Below are 26,515 nucleotides of genomic sequence, written 5' to 3'. Positions count from 1 at the left end.
GCACTTGTACACCTCACGCACTGCATGGCAGTTGCAGATTCACCTGACGAGCAGTAGCCTGTGGCCAGATTCGGGCTCGCGCTTTATCGCGGCGCCTGCTTACGCTGCTCCGAACAAGCCGAGTTTCTGTTCAGTTTGTCAGTCCGCTGATTAGCCTGACGAAACAGCAGGGTAACTCCGCGCTCCCCGCCGGGCGAGTCACGCTCCAACCCCTCCGCCAGGCCAGACGCTCTGACTTGCTGTGCCAAGGAGGAAACGCTGCACACACCGCGCCACTGGCACGCGCTGGCAGCCAGGACCTGGAGGGACGTGGACGGGCTCGCCCCGGGCCGGCTAAACAAGCATCACTGTGGGGGAGAGCCATCCGTCTCCCGCCCTATGAGGGGCGGTGTCCGAAAAATCCATTACATCACCTCAGAGGAGTGTTGTACTAAAACAAAAAGTGAACGGGGCCCTTTTTTACACACAAACTGCGCATTGTTAACGGAGCACTGGCATGTAAGCCTCGTAATGGGCTCGCGGGCGCCGTTTCCATGGAGCGCTTACGGGAAAGGCGGCGCGGCGCTCCGCGTGCGGCGAGTACGGTTCCTTGGCAAGCGCTGCGCTTCTCACAGACAAAATACAAAAGAGCAGCTAGCCCCGGCCGCCAGGCGCGGCGTGGAAGCCGCCAAGAAGGCAGGAAAGTCGCGGAGGCCCCTGAGCAAACAGCGAGGGACACATCGCCCAACCGCAGCCCCCTGCTCCACAATTACCCCAGCCGGTGACCTTCGGGCCCCGCAGGAAGGGTGCTTAAAAAGCAGCCATGACGCAATGAAGGCCGTCACCCCAAGAGCAGAAGAAAGGTCTGTGGCATGGAAGGAGCGAGGCGGGACGTTTGTGTGCGTTGCCGAGGAGCGGAGCCAGTCCGGGGATCTCACGCGTTCCCACATCTACGGCCCCTGTTGATGCTGGACAACCTTAAAAAAAGGGGTTTTCAGCTAAATTGTGAGAGTGGCTAGGAAAAGGTCTGGAGTATGGAGACATGTAAGGAAGGGGGTAGATCACCACATGCTTTGGCACGGGAACGGCAGGAGGCTGGAGCCACCCGAAATCTGTCGAGGGAGATTTGACTGGCAGTGGCTGGGTGGCTCCCATTAAACCTGTTAGGGCTCAGACTAAAAATCTTCACTCAGCCATGAAGCCTGGCACCAGTCTGCCTGGCCCTACAGTCAAAGTCGCACTCAATGCAGCAATTCACCACTCATCAACAAGTCTCGGACATGCGGCCACACCCTTCCAGAAACGACCGCGCTTAAGCCTGGGATGCTGAGAGTGCATGGGGGCAGAGAATGAAATGAAAGGACAATGCGAGGAGGTAATGTGCAGGAAAGATGCGGGGATGGAGAGTTAAAGAGTTACTTGGAGTGTGTATATGAGGAAAGATAGACCCATCGATGAGTAGTGCACCCTGGTGGCACAGAGAGAATACAGGGGGCAGGAGATGGCACTGCCTGTAGCCCACTGTTGGGCTCTTAGGAGGCAGAGTAGGCACTGGTACCAGCAGAGCACTGTTCCCAGTCAGCCAAGGAGATCAATCCAGAAATAAAATTGTCTGGGCAGTCTCTGCTGGTTACTGAAGAATGTCTGTAGAATATAAATTTGCCATTGCTATTCATTTATGTATTCATATAAACAGAGATCTGAAATGTTTCATTATTTAATTGGTCATCAGAAGCTTTTATCCAAGACCTGCTTCTGTTTAGCTGCCTTAGATTTGTACTTTTATCCATATTAAGACCTTGGACATTTACTGAAGCATATCAGGTAACTATGAAAGTATTTACTGCCTATTACCACATTTTTCAAACAAAACCATGATATAGCAAAAGTTCATAGACAAAACTGGGGATGAAGAAGTGAAGGAGAACCATAAACATAATTAAAAATATGCGCTACGAACCTCTACTGTATGAGACCATAGTGTTTTTGTCTTTCAAAAAAGATGAATGACTTGTCGCACAAGAAGTATCAGAATATTTTTTTTATTTGTTTATATTTCATCCCAGACTAGGAATATCTTAAAATGCTTAGTAAAATCATTTTTTAAAACACCAGAAATAGTTGAGAAACTCCAAGTGGAGGGCGCAGAGCTGGCAGGCTCAATGTTAAATTTAATATTTCAGTCTGTTATTAATTAAATAAAATACTAAACTATTCCAAATAAAACACTGAGAACTTGTAACTTAGATATTATGTATAAATCTGGAAACACGTGCAGGTTGAAGTCCAGGCAGAATCGTGCACCCAGTTTCCTCGTCTCCCTGTGGGTTCCTGTGGGCGATGTGACTTTTAGTGGTGCAGTCGACTGCCAGCACCTGCACGTTACATTCTTTGTTATTCGGGAGCCAAATGCAAGGAAGAATCCAACTGCATTGTGGTCTGTGTAAATCAAGTGCTAATTCAAATAACACCATGCACAGGACTGTGTTTTTCCAGGCTTCTCTGCTGCCCCAGGCTGGGTCAACAATGAAAACCACGAGGAGGATGACCAGGAGCTCTAAGGCTGGGGACAGTGGATCAGGTGGTTTCATGCTATGACCTTGCTTGGACTTCATGGAGAATGCTCAATAAAGCAAGATGGACACATGTTCTTTTATGGGATGATTGATTCCCATTTTCAGCTTCATCTTTTCTTAAACCAGCTGGACGTTCTGAATATTGTTTAAAAGCAAAAGCGGGAGGGAAAACTCATTTACAGGTTTTACTCTTCGAGCTTCTGCCACTAGCTTGGGGTCACCATCAGCCTCTACATTTTTGCGGGTTTGTGAGAAATGCTTTCGCCTTCATCCTTGTACGCCTCATTGCCGTGCTGCCTTGGGTCATTAACTTGCACGCACACTGTCAACGGTGCACATCACTGATGAAAAATAGTCATATATGCACAAGTATGAGTAATGTGTTTAACTGGTAATTTCATGCTGATTCTCAGAGAACGAGATAGTATTGTGGCATACTGACTCATTAGGAGTCAAAAGTGTGCTCAGCTGTGGCTGTCATATTTAGGGGTACTGTTTCACACGTGGCGTTGCTGCAGGAGGGGTAGCGATGAGTGTGAGCAGAGGTGCATCACCTCATCGATCTCTCTAGCGTTGAATACCGTCCTGAAGACTCCTTCCCGATGATAGATTTTGTCTCTAGCTGGCCATGACTAATACAGTTAAATTCTTTGTTAAGAGGAATATGTTTTGATGAGGAAGGACTTAACATACATACAGGCTACTGTAGGAAGAGGGCCAGAAACAAAGAATTTCTGGAAGATCATATTTTTTTCTCAAACCTCAAAAAGCACATTCCTATGTCTCCACATTGCACTGACCAGGCGAAAAAAAAAATTGAGTGCAGAAGACCAGCACCAGAGCATTTTCCCTCGACCCTTGTAAAGTCTGAATATTGAACATTTAATTAAAGGAAAACTGATTAAACACACGTTTCTTTAATCTTCCATTCCTTTTCTTTTGCGTTTTGACGTCTGGTTTAGGGACATATGACAGGAATCTCTTAACGGTCCTATTTACTTTGGCTGAAGTGAGAGAGAAAATTTTGGTTTTTATCATCTGGTTTAAATATTTTCTAATAAAATAAATATCTTTGTTTGCAGAAAAGAAACCTCCGTATCTTGGCCCGAGAGGCAAAGTCAGTGCTACACTTGGAGCGTGATACAAACAAATCAATATCAAAGGGCCTAATAGAGTCTCAGGCTGGGACAATTCACAGCGACCATTCTGTGGTACTGGCACTTACCAAACCAGATCGCATGTGGCCGATTGGTCTCCTATAGTCCAAACCCCCCCGTCATCTCCTTGACTTTGAGTCTGAACACACATATGTATACACACGCACACATGACTGTGGATTCCAATACCGCCTCAAGAATAATAATAAAAAAATAATCTCATAGCAATGTTTGATTCAATTAGGCTCATAGGAGCTTAATGTGAAACAGCATACATCTCACCAGCCTTACAGAAGAGCTTTTCTGCAAACATTCTAAACCAAAACACAAGATGGTTTCGGCTTGGATATGAATTGGAGAGCAAATTCAGTTTACTGCTGGAAATCAGCCCTTTAATTAGTCCAGAGGGAGTGCTAGAGGGTACGACAGACAGCAGCCTTGGTTACAAGGCCATTTTCAATCAGAGTCCGTCCCTCATCCAAAGGGCAAGAGGGGAGGGAAACGCCCCCCCGTTTCCAGACAGAAATATTCTGGGTCTTGTGCTCGCTGTCCCAACTGCATTCGGGAGAGTATTTAATGAAGACCCATTCCCTAAGTACTAAATCCTCCAGCTCAGTGTAGCCAAGCAGTGGAAAACGCTTCGGAGCCATGAAATCTGAGAATATCATCCTGGCTCAAGAAGCCTAAATGCACTTAAAGGAAAACTTCTCGAGTGCCCCAAAAAGCGGTTGATAGACCAAAAAATGCAGTCTGTGTTCTTACAGTGTTTCTCATCTTTTATAATGCCAATTTCAATTAGATTTAAGGTATTTATACCCCTTCTGGGAAAGAAGAGAACAGAGAATGGAGCCAAAATATGCCACAGAATTTGCGGAGCCCACCAGATACAGCCTAATGGGGAATCTGTCATCTCTGCTACCACAAATCTGACATCTTTTGCACCAGCTGATACACACTCTGAAAAATATCTTTTACATGCTGTGGGTTGCTTGTGCACAATTGAACACGATTTTAAGGAAACACAGTACCTATAACAAGAGAACAACACAGACGATCTAATACACTCTCTGAAGCACGTCATGTTCAATTTCATCTACTTCCCCATAACAACCCAATGATTGGTTGCCAGCATGAACACAGTGTCACAGAAGAACTAGATCCTCATTTATCCCAGCTGCAGTATTCATAAGGAACAAGTATTTTCTATAAGGATACCAGATACACCCAGATCGTTGAAGGCACAGAGTCTCATGCATCAGTATTTAGTTGCTAGATAACATATGTCCTTTTTCAGGGTCTTGTCAGACAACCTGCACTAAACATTACAGAAAACAGGGTTTTTTTTCACTACACAGACTGGTGAGATAATGAAAAGAGGATCATACGTACATTGAGACTGGAGAAAGATGATGAGATGTTAATTATGGCAGAGCTGGTGCCATCTGCAAGCTACAAACCAAAACCACTGGGTTAGCAGGTTAAAGTTAGACATGACCAAAGCTGTTAATGTGACACCAGAAAGAGAAGCATACATTTCGTGTTGTACATTTTTGTTTTTTTTCAGCTGAAGACAGTTTACTACTTTGATTTATCTTCTGGCTTGTGAAACTCAGTTACACACAGGAAAAGGCCAACATCCTATCATGCTAAGGGTTTTGTATTAAAACACTTGAACGGTGCTGCTTGCAATGAGCTTCAGTGCTAGCGATTGAGCAGATTCTTGCAGGGAAGCATGACTGGCATGCATGTCTGTGGGGAAGACACTGTCAAGAGAGAGGCAACTTGTGAACAAAGTTCATACTGTGAGATACCGATGCACTGGTTCAAGTTGCAAGACATCAGCAGCTCTGAATCAGCCTGAGCATGGAGTTTCATCAAGTGCAGTCTGTCAAGAACCTCATGCAGATGGACGCTAAGGTTTCAACACAAAAATATTGAATTACACCTAAAAATGAGTCAAGTGGTGCAAAGAACACAGACAGTGGTCTACTGAGCAGTGGAAGAAAGTTATATAGTTAGGTGAGTCATCTTCTACCCTGTTCTCAACAAGAGGACTAGTACAAGAATGTCACATGGCAAAAGAAGCCTACAGAGTCGAGTGCTTGTTTTCCACACTGACGGTCAGGGGTTCGGTTGTGGTGTGGGGTGCATTTTCCATGCTTAACATCCACTCAATTCCTTCAAGGGCAAATGCTAATGAACGCAAACCCATTTTGAGGGATCAGTTTCATAATGAAGCATTTCTATCCTGCTGGGGGTGGGATGTTCTACAATGATATTGCTCCCCTCCCACAGGACATAACCAGTGAGCCATATGCCAACCGAATCATTGGATCTCAACCTGACTGAGAGAGGGAGATGTTTGGAGCTGAAGAAAGCTTCTTCCAGCACCTTCAACAATAAAACAAATAATGGAATTTCTCATGCCATAATGGCATTAGTTCATTCCAATAAATTTCCAGACACTGAACCCAGACCAAGTCATATTCAGGTTGTTCTCATGGCCTGTGGCTGTCCAACACCCATTAAGATACTTTAAACTAGTCGTTTCTTTATTTTGCCAGTTACCTGTACATATATAACATTCAATAATTACTCAATAAGCACTGAAGAATAATATCAAATGGAAACCATTCAAATGTGCTTATATCCCCTAAGTATGACCAAGGAGCAAATCTTGAAAGAAAGGAAACAATAGCAATATAGTTTTCAGTCATCCTGTTCTAAAAGCAATGAGAAAATGTGAATGAATCTCTTTCTTTGTATTCTGTCGATGAAATCGATTTTTGAGCTGATATTGCACGCATAATTAGTGGTGACAACCTGATCCCAGACACCCAGAGTCTAGGAATCTGGTAAACTCTGCCAATCTGTTTTAGGGTCCTGAATTTAATGTTGTTAGTGGGTGTGGACTGTATTTGAAGTTAAATGTTATCTGAGCTTGTAGCAGGGCAATGTCTTTCCTTTCTTTACATGAGGCATTTATAGAGAGAAACATATGCTACCACCCAAGTAGTTATACCCCGGTACCAGTCACCCCTCCCTCTTTATCCTTTTTCAGCCTGCCTTACTCCCGCAAACCCACATTCCCCCACCCTTGCTCCGGCTTCTCCTTCAGGACCTATAGATGGAGGCAGGATACCACAACACAGCAATAAATACACAGCTTAACCACAGAGCTCTGAACTGTGGCCAGTAGTTATCTTCAGAAAGGTTCCTGTCTCTACAAGTTTGGACCCGGGGAGGGTGCAGTGGTACCACTGGGTACAGTACGCAGCACAATTGTTAGTGGGATGCAGAACCCTGGTGTTAGGATTATATGGAATGCAATGTGCAAAAATCTCATGTTCTGAAAAGGTTCCTCATACAGAAGATACTGTAATGCTTTATTAATTCTTATTCTGACCATTATAATGCATTATGATGGCACCTACTGTCATGACCCGGCTCGTCGGCTCCTCGTGTGTGCCACGCCCCCTGATCACCCACGTGTGCTTCCCTGATCGTCTCCAGCTTTGTCCATTTACTATGATTGGTCCTGTCTTATTTAAGTCCTGGTCTTACCTGTTTCCCTTGTCTGTCATTGATGTTAGTCGTCGTGAGATGTTCCCTGTTCCCAGCACTTTAAATAAATCCCCGTTTACCCTTCTTTTGCCTGCTCGCCTGTTACCTGCCCGCTCGCCTGCCAGCGCACTCGCCTGCTTCTCGGGCGATCGTGACACCTACAATGCATTGTACATGACCGCTTTAAGTAAAGTATTACCCAAATGTATTCCCTGTGGCGAGTATAATAATTCTAAATTCTAAAACATCAGCTAAATGTGCACAACCAACACAGCCCAAAAACATTAACATTATAATGAGCTTTACAATGTTCATAAGACTTTTTATGGATAAGGACACTGAAATAAATGTCCGGCTAAAAATAAGGCTTACATGTCAAACCTTCCGTATTTTCTGTTAAATAACCATGAATACTGGTTATGGGTCAAAATACCTGTCTTCTTTTTGGTGGTGTACAAGACACATCCATGCATAAATAAATAAGGAAAACCACCAGTTCTTAATTACCATGCCAAATTGGATCTGTGGGAGTCATAGGTCAGTTCTGGGGTGAATTCACTTATGTCTCGATTCACTTGAACCACACAGAGTTATGTCTCAGATTATGTCTTTAACAAATTTACCAAAGTGGTCCTTCACCTCATTAAACGACATTATGAGGTCGCCATACATGGAAAGACATTAAAAACATTCCATAGCTGCCAAAAAACATTAATGTCTAAATTTATCGGTCAACATTAAGGCCAAACTTTATTATGGTGGCTTTAAATCAGGCTCCCAGTTTGGGCTCCTGTTTCCTCTAAACTGTGGCTCTCCTCCCATGGTGCGGACGCAGTGTTCTCCGTAAGGCAGCCATGGCTATAATCCTCAGGGTCTTTGGCCAATAAATCACGCAGGTCCATCCTATGAAACTCAAATCCCTAGCAGAGAATAAATCCCAAGTTTTATTTTTATTGGATACTTTTCAAGAATTAGTTTTTTAATATGTCTCCAATAATAATCTTTTTACCAGATTCACTGGAGAAGGACAGAACCATTGTCCTGCCATGTTAAGATATTCAGTAATAAGCTACAGACTTGGCCCCATGCAGATCAGTGCTAGAATGTGTATTCAGCAAACACACCATTCAAATCTCTGTAAGTTGCCTCGTATGAAAGTGGTGGCCCTGTAAAATAACTATTACATCCAGGCCAATTAGGTAAACAAAATCCCAGCTTGCGATTTCCTCAGGGACCAATATGACTCTTAGTAATAAGTTAAAATTTTGTATAAAGGTTTTGTCACACTTGAGAAACCTGTAAGGTCACTGCCATTTAAAGAGATTGAAGGTGTTGGTGACATACTGCGTTTGGGGCCCTACCTGGCTTGTCTCAGTCTTATATATGTATTACTATATATATATATATATGCTTTGCAGACACTTATCTAAAGCAGTTGGATGGTTGAAAATATTCAGGTTAATTACCTTACTTAAAGGAACAGCTTCTTGCACCTTTGGGCTTTTTTAGACAAAAGTTGTTTTTTATTGTAACCCCCATGCTGTTACTGAAGGCTACTGACATTCTTACCGTGTAACCCAGACAATGAGGCACTTCATGGAAGACAGAGTTGATAGAGAGCATGTGAAGAGTTTCACAAGATCTATCAAGGGACTCATGTCTGGCTAGTCTCTAACAAACACCAGATAAACAGTCTCTAAGCCAAACAAGGGGCAGGACTGCCATGTCCGTCATGTTCTGACCTCAGTAACAGAGGCAGTCATACGCAGTCATCCTGTGAAGTGCGCTCACCTCTTACTGCAAGCTATCTTAGTCAGGTATCTCTTCTTCAACCTCTCAGGTAACTCACAGTGCAACCACAGGTCTGCCAGGAAATAAGGAAGAGCACAGCTTACCTGCCCCAATTCCAGATTCCCTAAACACAGGCATGATAACGCACTGGGTGTATTAAGGCTGCTACCATCCTACTGTGGGAGTCCCTGGCCCCTTACCCCACCCCCCCAACCCCCTGGGGGTCAATCACTGGAGGGGGGCAGCAGTGAAGAAACTCATGTGGCGCCTGTGGTGAGGAGAACGTGGGCCGGCTGGGCGCACTCGGCCTACGGCGGTCCGCCACATCAGACAGCGGCCCCGCCGGTTTCAGCGCCTGCCATGGTGCTGTGCCAGGCTGTTATGCATGCACAGCGATGCAGACTTCAACATGAAATAAATTAGTTTAAATGCACCCACTCCAGTGTGCTCTAATTGAGAGCAGGCCTTCGTTTCAATTGTCTTTTACACCAGAGCTGCCTCACATTACCCCCGGGGCACTAAAGATTTCCTTGCCCACTGAAGGAAACTTAGCAGAGAAATAAGCGGAGATTGTCAGATGCCAAGACGCTCAACTAACACTTATGCCCAACTCTGACCTCTTAGTCTAAGATGATTGTCTATTAAACTGTGTGGAAGAATCAATAAATTCCAATCATTTTGCCGTTCATACTGTTTTACAGGGAATCCTAACATCATGGTCCATATATCATGTGCTGAAAATGTTTGGTCTGGAGACACAAGAAGCTGCATCTGGTTGAGGACAACAGTGCGGAGTGGAAGGAGTAGTTCCACCTAATCCACCATAGGCTACTTTGCAGTAGTTTTTGTTCGTTAAATATTTGGAATTAGAAAATAGGGCACTGGCCCAGAAAATGGTCTTTCTGCTGCATCTGCTGACATTGTTAGTGAAATACACACCTCTATATATTTTCAATTACTGCATATCTAGTCAGGGTCATCACGATATGAAGACTGGGAAATGGTACAATCTAAAGTATGGTTCACTCTATATGGAACTCAAACACACACTATGGACAACGTGGAGTCATCAGTTCATCTCAGCATATATTTGGATTGTGGGAGGAAGCTGGCTGAAACCAAACACATAAACTAGGGGACAACCTGCAAATTTGAGCCCACAGCCCTGAGTCACCAAACCCCCAGTGCCTTCAGTCATGACTCTAAGCTCACAAAACCTGAATTAGAACCTGGGACAAATCCTTTAGATCCCACAAGACTCTATAATGCCAGGCCTTCCTCCACCAAGGCAAACAACAGGACTGACCACGGGATCTCCGCGTGATGGAAAAATCTCACTGACCTTTAAATACAGTGGCTGCTACTGCTTGGAGGAAGAAAAGAAGCAGAACATCTGGCTGCACTGAAGACACCATCTCAACCTCATCTTTGGCTAGAGAAAGCCAACGGTATGACAGCTTGCTCCAAGCCTTCAGACGGAATCTCAGCGGAATCTTATTTTCCCCTCGGTTTGCCACTCGCTGCCCAGGCAGAATCAGGCAGGCATGATGGGAATGTGTGCAAATGAAATGGTGCAGTCTGTTCTCGTCCGACAGCCAATCCACAGTTTGACCCCCCCAATCAATTGATGAGATATTAGACCTAAGAGAAATATGTGCACTTAGTATCTCCTACATCAACTTAAGTAACAGACTTACCACATGCCGGGCAGTGAATCCAGCCTCACTGGGACATTACATAGCAAACCAACCATTTGAGGCTTTGGAGCGTCCTGTGACCACTCCGGGGGGTGCTAAACTTGCGCAGCAGGGACTTTAAGCAAACTGAGCCGGCACAAGGTCTGGGGTTTCACAGAGGCACGTTTCACTCTGGATCAAACCACTCTCGCGCTAGAGGGGTCATTCATCTTGTCACGTTTATGGGGTCTGCTACCTCTTCCCTGCCCATTTCGGCATGAGATCCGAGGGGGAGCGAGCGAGTGAGTGGGGGGGGCGAGCAAGGGGCACGCCCACAAAACCAAAGACCCAGGGCAAATTTTCACATGGATTTCTGCGGTTGTGGTCGTTTGCTTACGCCGACCCAGTTGCAGTGTTCAGTGTGCGACGGTGCCAGGAAACAAATTAGACAAAAAGGTCACTCAAACAGATACCGTTATAAGCACATTTTGCAGTCATCATTCATGGGTAATTATAATGTACTCCGAGATTACAAAAAATATACGTACAATAATTTTTCATTATTGTATTATTGAGTTTACTTTTTTAAATCAGATGAATGGATTACATGTATGCACACACACACACACACACACACACACACACACACACATAGGTGTGTAATCGTATCTTTATGGGGCCCGCTCATTCATTTCTATGGGAAAAATGCTAACGCTAACTATGACAACCTTAAGCCCTACCCAGCCATAACCATAACCATAAGTAACCAAGTAAAATGCAAGAGTTTTTGAATTTTTTGTTTTTTTCATTGCAGTCAAAGATTTTTATTGAATTGAGTTTTCCCTCAATTTTTCACACACACACACACACACACATACACACACACACACAATGATGCATACACACACACATATATATATTAATTAATATAGTAGAATATATACAGACCACTCTAAATTTTTAAACAAATCTGCATTTGTAAATCCTGGTTTAATCACAGTTCTGCTGACAGACGGCTATGCTGAGCAGCAGGTTACTTCCAGGTTCAGAATTTCTAAGACAGCAGTAACAAGAATAAGGTGAAGCAGGAGACACTGGGAACGACCAGAAACCAGGCAGATAAAGGGTGGAAGCAACTTTCTAATGCCAGAGATGATCATTATTTTATCTGACAGTCTCTCATGAATCAGAGGATGACAAGTGACCTTCAAAAGGAATGGGAAGCATTAAGTGCTGGTGTGAGGTGCACTGCTAGGACAGTGTGTATCAGGCTCCTAGAAGCAGGACTGAAGTCCCATAAAGCAAGGAAGAAGCCCTTCATTAATGAGGAACAGGGAAGACCCAAGACTGCAGTTTGCAAAAAAAAAAATGCATTATTCACGGACGCACACCCTTAAATTCAGAAATGAGTTAAATAAAAAACTGTGCTGTGGTCTCTTCATTTCTTCTGTGGCTGTAGGTGTCAACCTCTGTTAACAGGATAAAATTGCACATAAAACCTCCAAATGCTTCACCTACTTTAACTCCCATACAGACCAAATACAAGAAAAAACTATATTATCCAAAACATTTTATGTTATAATGGGAGGTTAAAGCTATTTTACAGGTAATCATTTGCTAAAAGTGATAAAGGTAGTTATTAGAAATTTGAGCTATGTTATTAGCTAAAAACCAGTCTTGTACCCAGTTTCCATTGCAAGCTTTGCCAATTTGTGAGTTACCACTAATTGTTTAGTAATACTTTTTAATCTATTAGTCTAAAAGACATACATAACAAAACTTAATAGCTAAAGGACAAAATAAACTTGTTAAATAGAAAGGCTCTTTACACAACTGTATAATTCCAATGAGGGAAAATCATACTGTACATATTGCTCTTTCCACTTTAAGAACAAGGCTTTTCGATCACATACCACAGAGTTCTGCAGGTCAGCATGGAAGGTCAAGCAACGCAAAAAAATGCAGAATGCAGCCACAACACGAGCTGCATTTTTGTGGCTGTCACCACGGCAACACAGCGGCCTGCGGTCCCTCGTATTATTGTTTTTATTTTGTGACTAAACAAATAAAGGCTGAAAGGTTACAGCTGGAACATGGAAACAATTTTCCAATTTCCATAATCTCCTCATTAAAAAAAATAGAAAAAACATTGTTTTTATTTATTTTTGATATTTTTAGACTGTAGCTATGACAGGGAATTGATGGGATCTCGTGCTGAAATTTTTCCTGTTTCCACTTTCTGCATTGTTTTTATTATTATTATTATAATTATTGCTATAAGTTGTGGATTTTTTTTGTTACAGCACTGTTGCTGTGCTCAGACTGTACAGTATGGGTCTGAGTAAATGAATCTCAGTATTTCGAACTTTCAAAATATTCAGACCAAGAGTATGTGTCTGTCCATGTGAGATAACGGACAAATGAATGACCAGAAATTAAGTGATGGGGTACTTTCCACTCAAGGTGTTTACTCAAAATGTGGGGTTCTAAGAGCTCTTGGTAACCGTGCCAACCCAGAAACGCCTTTCAGGCAATGCATACATACCAAAAGCCTGATATTGTGAGCCTTGTACCTGGCATACTTATCCATGGCAATCGTGACTGGTTTACTTAAATGACCTGAGTAGTCATTCATCTTTAATCAACTCTTGCAATTCTGAGTACATAGAGATGGATTTGATCTCATAAAATATACAGCTTTGGGTAGGTAACACCTTGGATGGGATGTCATTGAAGAACATGGATCCAAATTACATACAAATGTATGGAATTTAATGTACAAAATTCCCTCTGAATAATGTTATTCTAGAACAAAAATTGGAAGAGCATAGACAGTCACCTCCCAGCCCTACTGACGCCATTGTGGGACTGTAATTCAGTAAAGGTACAGTACACTGGGCATGGCTTTTGAGGAGAACCAAACGATAACATACACAACCTCGCCTATTTGAAACGAGAGACTCACACACCCTGTGCTGTGTGACCTTCAATAAACGTTACCCATGTGCCCATGAGTGCTGAATGAAGCCATCCCTTCGCGGAATGCACAAAGCACAGTTCACCCAAGAGTCCCAGTGACCTTCCTCTGCATTTTTTCCCACCAAACCATAATGAGTATTATTGTTCTGATGAACACAATAAAGTTTTTTAAAGCCTTTTGTCAAATTAATGTGCAATTATTTCAATACTCAAAGTACGCTTAACATTAGCTATTGCCACTGTGGCTACGGAAAAAAAAACACACGTGCCCTGCCCTCTGTGGGTTGACTTGAAGAGTACTTTATAATTTATACCATCAACGCTGAATTCCAAAACTATTATATGTGCGCGTTCAGCTTTAATTGCTTTTTTTGAGTAAATGAAGTGAGGACCCTGTTTATTGCTCTCTCTGTTTTTGGCAGTAGACGGTAATAATTTAGACTTAAGCAAAAGTATGCACTTGTTTACTTATTGTAAGTGCTACAAAATGTGCCCTGGTTGCACATTGGGCTACACAGAGGAACAGGATCAGCCACATGTGCTGCGGAGGAGCAGGCCCAGAACCGAGCTTGGCTGTCCTGAACTGCATTAACCTTTGCCCCCATGCAAAGAGTCCCTCCTTTTTCTATGCTACATGGCCTTAGGAAAAGGCAGAGAAATTACCCATGAACGATCAACTCTGTCGTCAACTTAAATCGAGCTCGACTATGAGAACCAAAGCACTATGCAGCGTATCCTCATATCTATAGGAAACCTGGGAAGTCAAGAGTAGCGCCTTCTTCTAGTAGCCTTACATCTTTGCCACATGTAGAAGCACAAACAAGCGAGGGATGTTGTAATTGTACATAAAAGGTCTATAGACACTCTCAACCTCCTTAAAGCTACAAATACACCTACCTGACCAGGAATGAGAGGCTCTTTGTCATCAATGTCAATCAGAACTTCATCACGGGGCGTTTGGCATCTATCATCTGGGAATATACAAATAATTCTTTTTGTTTATTCATTTACCACCAGATCATCCCTCGAAACGGCAACCTTGCTGCATCAATTACATGTTTGACCACAGTTATTTGCAGGTTGGTGTTGAGGTGCTGCACTTTTATTTAATTATAATCATTTCTTCCTTAGTTCACTTCCCTTCTACACTATTCTTTTAGATTATTGTTTTCCCATATATGTTACCTATCTGGTCCATATAACTGCTCAACTGCAACTATATTCAGTTACACCCTGGCTGTTCCACCATTCTTGTCCAGCTTACCCAGTTGTTCCTCATCAGCATGCCCATCCAGGTCCTGAGGCACACAACGAAACTCCTCCAGCGAGCGAATAGTGCACTGTCCCACCACAGGTTTACGGCCAAACTGCCGGTTGTCAATCACCTTCACCACGATGGGGGGCATGTACAGTTCCTCCCGTGGCAAGTGCTTTCATTGCGCAGTGGCATCATTTTGACATTAGGAATACAGGAAAACATTATCATTAGTCTTCTGCATGGAAATTACACAAGGGGTGGGATAAATAAAGGGGGAATCACATGAAGATGGACTTCAATTTCAAAAGTCATTATCATAAGCACACCTACAAAAGTGGGATGTATTAGGCTGAATACCAATTAGTGGCATGTATCAAAATATATTAGGTCAGACAGTTAGTATATTTGTATGAGTATGAGTTTTCAAAGCTAACAGAATTCCAAAGGGGGCAGATAGTCACTGCATGAAATGCAGCCACATTGGTTACAAAAAAATTAATGGGTCAATAGGCACAGCTTCAAAAATGATAAGAATGTATGTCAAACATGCAAACTGCATAAGCACAGAGTTACAGTGACCTCCGAAGTTTACAGAAAGGGGCAGATGGACCCTTAACGGCATCTCTGATCACCACAAAAGTACAGCCCCAAAAACGACCACAAAACTGAATCAGCACCTTTGTAACCCAGTCTCAGCAAAAATGTTGCACGTTGCAAGTTTCACTAAACTGAAATTTATGGCAGGGCTGCCGTTCGAAAACCACTTGCATCCAAGGCTAATGCATAACCTGGTACAGTATAAGTAACACAAAACCTTGGCTCGTATGATGGCAATAGCAAGACAGAGTGCAGCTGTTCAGAAGGCAAACTATGGCCTTTCTCTTTATTAGATATGTAATCTTAATATGTTGTTGGGAGCTTCTGTCACTTTGTCCATCCATCCATCCATCCATCACTGTAACTGCTTAATCCAAACCGGGGTCATGGGGATGACTGGAGCCTACCCCAGGAACAACGGGCGCAGGCAGGAACCAACCCTGGGCAGGCGCCAACACACCGCAGTGACTTAGAGTCACCGGTTAATCTACTGCACACACTTTTGGACTGTGGGAGGAAGCCAAAGCCCCTAGTGGAAACCTACACAAACACAGGGAGAGCATGCAAACTCCACACAGAAAGGTCCTACACCAGATCCAGCGACCGAACCCAGGACCTTCTTACTGTCAGGCAGCAGCGCTAACCACTGTGCCACCACACCGCCCTCATTGTTTCCACCCCCTGTGTATTAAGTAGAAGTAGTCCTTATAACACCCAAAGACACCTGGGCTTATTTGGTTCACATAACACAATCTTGAATAGAAAACACTAAATCCTTCCTTTGTAATGGCTTTAACAGCGTTAACAAAGAGAAGGTTAAGAGAGGAAATGTTGGCTCACCACGTCAATGAAAAGCGTGTTGATATCAAAGTTGGGCTTCTTCTTAGCGTTACGGATGACACAGGACTGTACCATGCTGCCTCCACACTCCACCTGAAGGCTGGGAGATGTCACGCTGGCCAGCTGGAAGCTCTTCAGGTTCCGGACTCCCCATGCCAGGATCTGAAGCGGGGAACCACCAAAAGGAGAGTTAAGGAGAACGGAAGGGAGGAGGGTGACAGAGGGGAGTGGCAGGGCACAGTTGGCAGTAGAAGATTACAATGATGACTTGTAGTACAGGCCAGAAGAGAGGGGATACAGGTTCAGTGTAGCAAGTGACCAGAGGTATACAGTCAAGTGAAACACAGGAAATTACATGGTTGTTAAGTCAGGTATCATGAGAGCAACTTAGTTTACATTTGGATGACTCCATTTTACTGTTTCCATTCCCAAGAACATAAAAGTGGCAGAAGGAGACCAGTCAGTACTGAGAGAGAATCCAAGGGGCAGTCAGAAGTGAAGCGAACGCTGTCAGGCAGCGTGTAGCTCCATCTCACCTCGATAGCTGTGCGCTGCAGGACAGGCTTTATACCCTGGGGCACCATGTAGACATTGGGCTCCCGCTGGGGGGGTGGGTAGGGCAGGTCTGAGTCCGTGGGCTGAGGCAGGAAAACACAGGGAGGTCAAAACCACAAGGTCCCCCTGAAAATGTATATAAGCCACATCTTCACCTTAGCCTGAGCTCAACTAGTTCACTGACGTATATTTATTTTATTATTTAATATATTTTTGCTATTTCTAACTTAAACCAACACACAAATAAGACACCAAAATATATTAAAAGAATAAGGTGTAACTCTTTAATAGAAGGAGGAATGATCTTGTTAGCAGTGAGATTCCTCTTTGTTTGGTTAAAAACAATGTCACCATATACGTCTGTCTCAGTGTGTACGTAACCCTTTTTAAAGCACAAAATAACACAGACAATGGCAGTTAATTTGTTAAATGCATCAACAGCATACTCTGGCTTAGTTTCAACCCCAAATCACAACACATTGCATAATGCATGTTTTTGATTTATTCATGCAATTACCAAAAATATTACACTTAGGTTTTGGAATTCATTTATGGCAATATGCATATGGTTAAAACGTCCAACTGCAGACAGATAACGTTTTTTAATTACAGACGAGACAGATGCTGTGAAGCGAAATGCCAAGATGCCAACATCGAATGCTGAAAGGAACCAGTAAAGGCAGCAGTTCATTTAAAGATCATTCTCATGATTTCCCCACAAGAGGCAGCATACTTAGAAAAGGTTACATGGTACATGCAGGTTGGAAAGCAGAAGCAATTTAAGCTCTGGAAATGAATTTATAAGCCAATTGAGCCACATGGATAACAACATAGACGTTTTCACTATTGGACCAGGATTCCCCAGTTCTCATCCTGGCCAGATTCCAACACATCTCGTAGATTTTCCTGCTCAGACACATCTTATTCAGCTAATTACCAGCTTTAGTGGATGTGCCTGAGGAGGGAAATCTGCAAATTGTGTTGCAAACTGATCCTCGAGAACCGGAATTGGGGAACCCTATGCTAGACAATTCCATAAACAAATTAAAAGCTTATTGTGATATATTAACTGGGATTTAATTACAGTCATGCACAGCATAACAATATTTTGAATAATAATATGGTATACTATTGGGATTCTATTAGATTATAATTCTTGTTAATGATTATAAACACCTACATTACTGGTTTATGTTGTTACTATACTGTACTTTTTATCGTTATTTTGGAGTGCACTCTTTCTACTTATATAAAAGTTTACTTTGTAACAGTATGACGTATTACATATAGTGTGTAAGTATACTCCATGATGTTCGCATAATGAAAAAATCGCATCATCATGCATTTCTCAGAATGTATCTCTGTAAATGTATGATACACGATTGTTCAGTCGTGGCCAAAAGTTTTGAGAATGACACTAGTATTGGCTTTCACAAAGTTTGCTGCTTCAACGTGTGTAGATCTTTTTGTCAGCTGTCAATCAACTTCTGGGCCAAATCCTGACTGATGGCAGGCCATTCTTGCATAATCAATGCTTAGAGTTTGTCAGAATTTGTGGGTTTTTGTTTGTCCACCAGCTTCTTGAGGATTGACCACAAGTTCTCACTGGGATTAAGAACTGGGGAGTTTCCTGGCCATAGACCCTAAATGTCGATGTTTTGTTCCCCGAGCCACTTAGTTATCACTTTTGCCTTATGGCACGGTGCTCCATCATTTTTAGTCACCAAACTCTTCTTGGATGGTTGGGAGAAGTTACTCTTGGAGGATGTTTTGGTATCATTCTTTATTCATGGTTGTGTTCTTAGGCTTTACTGTTGGCGTGACACAGGACTGATGGTAGGGCTCACCTTCTCTTCACTGGACAATCATTTTTCCAGATGCCCCAGACAATCGGAAAGGGGATTCATCAGAGAAACTGACTTTACCCCAGTCCTCAGCAGTCCAATCCCTGTATCTTTTGCAGAATATCAGTCTATCCCTGATGTTTCTCATGGAGAGAAGTGGCTTCTTTGCTGCCCTTTTTGACACCAGGCCATCCTCCAAAAGATGCAGCTGCCTGCTGCTATTCCTGTGCCAGCTCTGCACTGGTGGTGCCCCGATCCCGCAGCTGAGTCAACATTAGGAGATGGTCCTGGCCCTTGCTGGACTTTCTTGGGAGCCCGGAAGCTTTCTTCACAACAACTGAACCTCTCTCCTTGATATTCTTGATTATCCAATAAATGGTTGATGTAGGTGCAATCTCACTAGCAGCAAAATCCTTGCCTGTGAAGCCCTTTTTGTGCAAAGCACTGCAGGAAACCATGGTTAACAGAGGAAGAACAATGATTTCAAGCACCTTTTAAAGCATCCAGTCTGCTATTCTAACTCAGTCAGCATGACAGAGTGATCTCCAGCCTTGTCCTCATCAACACTCTCACCTGTGTTAACTGGAGAATCACTGAAATGATGTCGTTTTGTGGCAGGGCTGAAATGCAGTGGAAATAGTTTTTTTTTTGGGATTAAGTGGATTTTCATGGCAGAGAGGGACTTTGCAATTAATTTCAATTCATCTGATCACTCCTCAAAACATTCTGGAGTATATGCAAATTGCCATCATAAAAACTGAAGCAGCAGTCTTTGTGAAAATTAATATTTGTGTCATTCTCAAAACTTCTGGCCACGGCTGTACAATGGAATTACAGAATGTTGATGCAAATTTTGTCGCATACGCATGTGTGTCTGGGTTAGAGCATGCGCTTAGGTATAAATGGTGCTTAGACACTGCGTTTAGTCTCTGAGCTGATGCAGAGGTTCAGCCCCTCTATAGTGTCTATAGTGCCCCGTCAGCTCCGAAACTGAGTTACAGAATCAGGCAGAGTAAGTGTCCTTGGCGTGGATGGGGTAGGTACTGAGCAGTACGGTTAGATAATGTTATAGGTGGGTATTTTTTAGATAACAAGCATATGGAGACAACATAGGCAGTGCAATTTATGATTTTCTTCTTTTTTTTGGTGGGGGGGGGGTTGTGCTGTACCCATTGCTGCAGATTCTCAGAGAGGAATCCGGGGAAGATGAGCTAGGATACACCCCCCCAGGACAGAGCGCAGATGGAGAAGCAGAGGATAGTGGAGAGAGAGGTACAGAGCAGGTTAAAACACTCATAAAATCCAGCAAATACTAACAACTAAGAAGAACACACCTTCACTGAAAAGTATATACTGTATAGTTATGCAAATTAAGTCTATGGGATTAATAAATACATGAAAAAATATTCCACATTTCATACTTCTTTAGGTTCATTATAGTGGAAGCTAATTCTAGTTTTAGAATGTATCCCTGAGTCTTGGATGAGTCAACGAACAGCATAGAACTAGTAGCTCAGTCTTTGGTGGTACTAACCTCATCCATGGTGTGAGTGGTAAGCAAGGGCTCTCCCTGAAGAGAAGTAAGGAGTAAAACGCAGGTTAATTAACAGACAGAACAAGAACAATATCACAGCCTTTATATTTCCATCTAATTCATTCCGTGACCAACAACCCATCCCAATTCCAAGAACTAGGAGTAACAGGATTGGTCTGGGTTGGGGGGCCAATAAGAAATGCTTTCAGGGGGCCCAAAATCTCTAGCGGTGCCCCTGCCAGGAACTCTGATGGAGTGAGAATAATATTCTACTAGACATATCTCTTCATTAATGAGATTATAATGCGAAAGGCCAGCTGTGCTCTTCTTCTTCAAGATCCAATTATCAGCAGAAAATTTCAACATGAACATGTTATCACAGTGTTTTCATAGCATCAGCTGGCACAGTCACACTTTGGAAAATACCCCACAAATGGTCCTTCTGAAGAACTTTGGCACGGGAAACACATACAATACGAGTCCCATCCATCAAGCAGACCAAGCCAATGGCACAGAGTCAAACTGAAATAACAGGAAACCGCAAATTACATAATCCACCTATATAGCCAGATTATTAATTGGAGTGGCTCCGATTTATTTCTCTCATTACCCTAACATCCTTTTGAATACGTAATAATGGCACTTTGTTTTAAACACCCTGATATCCTGTGAACTTGGGGTCTGGGGTTCAGCATGTTTTCAATTAGCCCTCCATCCCTTCAGCAGGCACCAGACCTTCTGGGAATATTAATGGGTGTGAGATGATTGGGTCCACTCCAGTAGGGCTGAAACCCAGAAACAGAGCTACATAAAAACGCCCCACGAAATCAAAGCAGTGGAAACATTAGCATGAATCAACATAAGATCATAGACCAGAAAGGTCTAATTATAATCAGATTGTAGCTTTATCTGTGTGACAATCAAAGCAATAGTGACCAGTCTGCAATGCCATATAACAGAACTACAGTACATTTTAGCCTGGTCCAGTTATGCTTGGTAGCTAAGGCAAGTTGTGATGCTGTTGCACCCAATCGCAAGATATAGAGCTTGAATGCTTCAGTGAGGTGGAAATACTTATGTAGCGTAAAGTAACTAGAGAAAAAACTAAATGTGTCCACTACAAGTTTATGGAGTTCCACTCCCAGAAAGTATAAGCTTGTGTAGGAAGTGGGTCCTCATCGACAGAGTCATCAGCGGAAACTGGGTCTCCAAGAATGTGAACATATGCACTCCTGTGCCAGTTGCCTGTGGTGATGGGGTTTTATCCAGAGATCTCTAGGTATAAGCACAGCCACGGCCTTAAGCAAGTCACTGTGGGTGGCTAGACCAAGGTATAAGTGTACAGTTTAATTAGATTTCCTCATGATTATTCCACTTTAACCCAAGCCAGCTGGGTCAGTTGTGGAGAGGGGCCTGTCTTTGGAAGTCTTTAGCAAAGACCATCTTGTTGCTCCCAGCACAACAGTTGACATTCTGTAGCAAGCCTGATCAGCAAATCGGAGAGATCCAAGTATGATGGATTTGTTTGATTTTTAGGGATTGGACCTAATTATCCCATGACAGGAGTATAGACCCGTGTCCACAGGGAAGACAGTCACAGACAAGCGGACTGGGTGGGGCTACCCAGGACAGGATGGAACAGAGTGGGATGAGATGGGATGGGCTGAAGCCACCATAACGGGACTAACCTCCTGACCAGGGATGTGATGGATTGCGGGCTGTGGGAAAATAGACAGAGAAAGAGAGAGCAGTTAATGAGTCTCAAATGAAGGGAATTACATCATAGGACATTATTAAATTAGCCCATAACTTCTGGGAAAGAAGCCTGTTCACATGTGAATGCAAACTCGTCAAAAAGCAAGGGGCAAGCCCCCGGGGAACCCCAGCTCGCTTGGGACAATATGGGCTTCATCTGACAGTGGTTTGGCCCTCACACTTTCACCTACTACTCATGCTACGCTCATGCCAAATGAATCCAAATTTAAGACTAAGCGGTTTCCATAAATGTAAACAGGTACATCTACAGATCCCATTTCGTGGTACACCATTTTGCAGACAAATCCAATAACATCAATGCAGTTGAGTGATGCTACAGGATGACTCAGTACGGAATGCCGTACTATCAAAGAATAATGAATAATTGACAATGGTCAACTTGTTACAGGTGAATGGATCCCTTTTTTAGACTTGCATAGCATTGGCATACCCATCTACCCTCATCAATCCTGTGTCATGAATATCAAGGATACAAAAAGTACTTAGAGTATAATATTCAATTAACCGGGAACCAAGCATTTGGCTGGAGATAAATATCACTCCTGCAATCTAAAACCATCCTTTGATTGATCGACTACTGTGTTTATCTCCAGCATTCCCCTGAGGTTAAACCAGCGCCGCTCTCACCTTTTCTCTCTGGATTAGCTCAAATGCTGCCAGCAGCTCCCCAGCAGGCTTCCCGTTCCTCAGAATGGGGTACCAGGCAAGGCGTGGTGGGGGCACCATGGAAGGCTGACACACACAGTGGCCCAGAAATTCATCTGCCCCCTAATGCATATGGTTAGCAGGCTTAGTCAAGATCAACCAGCACAGTCTGAGCATCACCCATCATGTAATGTCTATTTCCATTTTTTTTTGCAGACTTGAAATCAACTTGCTGTATTGATTTTGCACATAATGGAAGGTAAAGCATGTATCAAATCAATAGTCTTCATTGTTATCCCATTTAAAAACAAGTCTACAATGAGACAAAACTGCAACTCGTACAAGAACTACAGGAACCACAAATACACCGCACCCATGCAGATAATATGGAGAAGTAGACAAGTGCAGTGTGATGCAAGAAATACAGCGCATTACAAATAACTACACCTTGGATGTTATTGTTTCAGGACAGCAAGAACTGAGCTTGTCCAGACTATATATGACTCTAAACCATGATGTAGCATCATGAGTAATATACAGACACTCTGTACTACTGTAGGCACTTCATTAATGGTGCTAAAGGACTTATTATAAACAGAATGCTCTACACACGGGTAATAAATTGCTTTAGACACCAGTTCAGCTTCAATTCTATTTCTTTTGATTTTTTTCAGATTAAGACAAAACAAGTTGATACTAGCAGACAGTGAAAATATTGCCCTCAGAGGATTGGCATCATGCCGTAAGGAGTTGGCAACTCACATAGGTGTCTTGGTCAAAGAGTTCCACCATAATCTTTGGGGGGTCACGCTCTGTCACACGCAAGTCCCCGAAGATTTCAATTTCATAAAATATGAGAGTCTGGTCCCATGTAGGGTTGAGTGTGTTGCGAATGGTCACAGTCTTCTGACTCTGATGGAGAAAGGACACAATGGCATAGGGGTCTGCAGAAGAACACACAGAATCGGGTGGTTAGATATTTGTACCGGATGTATTGGTATTGGTTAGCATAATCATCTATGAGCCCCACTAACATCTACATAAGCGCTCACCCCGGAAGCTGCACACCTAAGTGAAGTCACATGATCTGTGATGTGCCACATGCCATCACTGTGTGCCACATTGTACGAATTGAAGTAAACTAGAATGAACATTTCTTCAGACTGCTTTGATGTGCAAGCAGAATGGGATTCTCAAAAAGAACACATCTTAATCTTCTCATGTTCAATTCCATCGCTAAAATCAGAAATTCCCATACATTTTTTGGCACACAGGAGTGTATGAGTGTTTTCTGTTTTAAGAGAAATGGGAAACAGTTTTTTAGACTTATATGTACCAAAAAAGGAGAATAAAGAATAATGACATCAACAGCTTAGGAATGCCTAAAATCAGAGGGACGGTCTCCAAAGTTTATTATTTCGAGCTACCTAAAGAGGCTCGACGGGAACATTTAGTTTGGAAGCCAAAAGAGACACTATTCCCAGCTCTGGGCGACCTTCGCTCCTTTGAAAAAATATATTACTTCAAATAAACACAGAAACAAACAAAAGCTTCTACGAGGAGGTTCTGTTCTGCAGAGGTCAGTTAAGAGCAGAGGGGAAATAAACATGGAGTAGAGTTCACTGAATCATGACATGTAAATAGATATGATGGGACAGCTGTACGTCAACACTCCTGCTGCAAGTAGGAAAGACAGGAGAGGCAGGGACACTGGGGGTGAGATGAAGGATGAGGAATGGAGGCCAGTATCTCCTCTTGGCTGAGAGCTGGACAGAGCAGCTGTAAGGTGCTATACACCAATGTACCAATGTTTCCCAACTTGGTGCTGGGGCACCTCCAGACATTCCACATTTTGCTGAGAGCTGGGAGGGATTCCCCGAGGACCAGGTTGGGAAGCACTACCCTACACCACATCAAGGTCAGGGGTTCCCATCCTAGCTGATTTAGCTGCATCTGTTTCAAAAAGCCCCAAATTACTAACAATAACATTAAACAAAAAAATAAGTATGATTTCGTATAAATAACTCTTACATTTAAATCTGCATTTTCTAAACTTAGCAAAGGTCTTTATCCCCCTGAAAAACAATTGTGCATCGCTAAAGCGGCAAGATGGAATGGTACCCGCAGGAACAAATGTTCACTGACACAACATGTCATGAGGTCACAATTAATAATGCAGCCTATGACTGAGTAGTGCTAATCCTGTTAGTGGCTGCAGTGCCGGGTGGATTTAGGTCTTGCATTAGTGGAACACAGTTTTTCACTTATGACAAGTGCTGAGGTGTATATAATCTATTTTTGCCAGTGATCTGAGAAAATTCCCATAAGGGCAGCTCCAGGCTACATGACAATTGTTGCATTATATTAAATTGTATTTAATATAAAGTATTACACCTCTGGCTTCAGCAGCTAATTTACATTATATATGGCTAAGCCAAGTGAAAAAATAACTATTTAACAAAGGCATTCGATGTAGTTCTTGTATGAAGTCCTGAAGGCGTGGAATATTAAACTCAGCTAATACCCCGCGGATCACACTATAGAGAGAATTGTTCTCTTTTAACAGTATTTTTCTTACTTGTTTGATACATAATGAGAACTGGCCATTCCATGTCTTTTGTGATTTATACTTTTTAACTGCAAACTGTGGTAATTAAGGGGCTGGATAAGCAATCCAAGCATGAGAGATTTGTAATCAGTGTGTTTCATAGCCTTGTGTGATTTATAAAGGGATCTGGTATGTCTTTTATCTGCATTTGTGGAATTGCAATCAGATTCTAATGGCAAACCACTGTGGCTGTACTTTACTCTCCCTGATCTCCTCAGAAGTCTGATGCATATAATACTCTGTCTCTTCGATACCCCCACCCCCCAAAAGGAATAAAAAAGAATTTCCACAGGCTAGCCTACTGGTCCGTCCAGCTGGAACACACATCCAGCGAATGCATGCTTATACACCATGATTTTGTTCTGTCACATGCTATAGTATCTCCGGATTGTGGAACGCAGCCTAAGTCTTACGCTTTGGGTTTCGGATGCAGAGTAGACAGTGGGTTCCTTGTGCTAACATGACTGAGCTTGTAATGGGGCTGAACGCACGGGGACTGGGGCAAACAGCCTGGCTAGAGCCAGCGGCCTTGGGGTTCAATGGTGGATGGGCATTTTCACTGGAAACTGCCGGTTAATGTGTTTCCACAGTGGCTCCTCCAACATCTATAAAAATTCAGTCCCACAAAGCTTCTCCTAAATGCTTCATGCAGTCAGCAGGGGGCGCACCAATTATTCATATCTAGACCTGAGAGCAGCTTCCCGTGTGGGATGCTCTTGTTGGACTCATGAGAATCTGGCTGTTATCGGACTTTCTCTGGTGAATTTTCAGCTGTGTAAATGTTTAGACTTAGCTGTGAAAGCTGCCTGATTTAAGATGCTGAGCAAATAAATAATGTAATGCAATAAGTCACTGCTTAAGCGGGCATTACGTTCCAAGGACATGTTCACACCTAAGTCTTACAACGTGATACATTCTGCAAGAAATCCCGAATCCTTGCTTCGCTGCCCATGTGATCCAGGCAGGGCGCTTAGCTTAAGCCCTCCGGGCCGGACCATGACCCAGCGGGCCTCTTCACACTGGCCAACCTCTGGAACGCAAACGACACGCATGAAACACTGTGTTCGTTCCTGATCCCAGCGGCTTGCTTTCTGCCCTAAAACGAGAAGCCCGCCACAGACCTCACCCAGCCTTTT

General features: G+C 43.1%; 1 protein-coding gene across 9 annotated transcripts in view; it reads right to left on the bottom strand.

Annotated features, from left to right (window-relative positions):
- Positions 1–26,515, bottom strand: part of dysf (dysferlin, limb girdle muscular dystrophy 2B (autosomal recessive)) — an 83,990-nt gene that overhangs the window by 15,676 nt on the left and 41,799 nt on the right. For 7 of the 9 annotated variants that reach the window (XM_048970246.1, XM_048970252.1, XM_048970243.1 and 4 more), the window contains 9 exons: positions 23,534–23,715; positions 22,754–22,894; positions 22,039–22,068; positions 20,351–20,386; positions 19,986–20,027; positions 16,954–17,055; positions 16,418–16,579; positions 14,987–15,152; positions 14,620–14,693 (listed from right to left, as the gene is read on the bottom strand). In XM_048970246.1, the coding sequence (XP_048826203.1) occupies positions 14,620–14,693; positions 14,987–15,152; positions 16,418–16,579; positions 16,954–17,055; positions 19,986–20,027; positions 20,351–20,386; positions 22,039–22,068; positions 22,754–22,894; positions 23,534–23,715 (935 nt within the window). Of the gene's footprint in view, positions 1–5,101; positions 5,162–14,619; positions 14,694–14,986; positions 15,153–16,417; positions 16,580–16,953; positions 17,056–19,985; positions 20,028–20,350; positions 20,387–22,038; positions 22,069–22,753; positions 22,895–23,533; positions 23,716–26,515 lie in introns of all 9 variants that reach the window. The other 2 variants (XM_048970251.1, XM_048970249.1) reach the window with 2 other exon arrangements.

Source organism: Brienomyrus brachyistius, chromosome 12, assembly GCF_023856365.1.
Source record: "Brienomyrus brachyistius isolate T26 chromosome 12, BBRACH_0.4, whole genome shotgun sequence".
Classification (NCBI taxonomy): domain Eukaryota; kingdom Metazoa; phylum Chordata; class Actinopteri; order Osteoglossiformes; family Mormyridae; genus Brienomyrus; species Brienomyrus brachyistius.
This window is presented reverse-complemented; position numbering and strand designations above follow the sequence as displayed.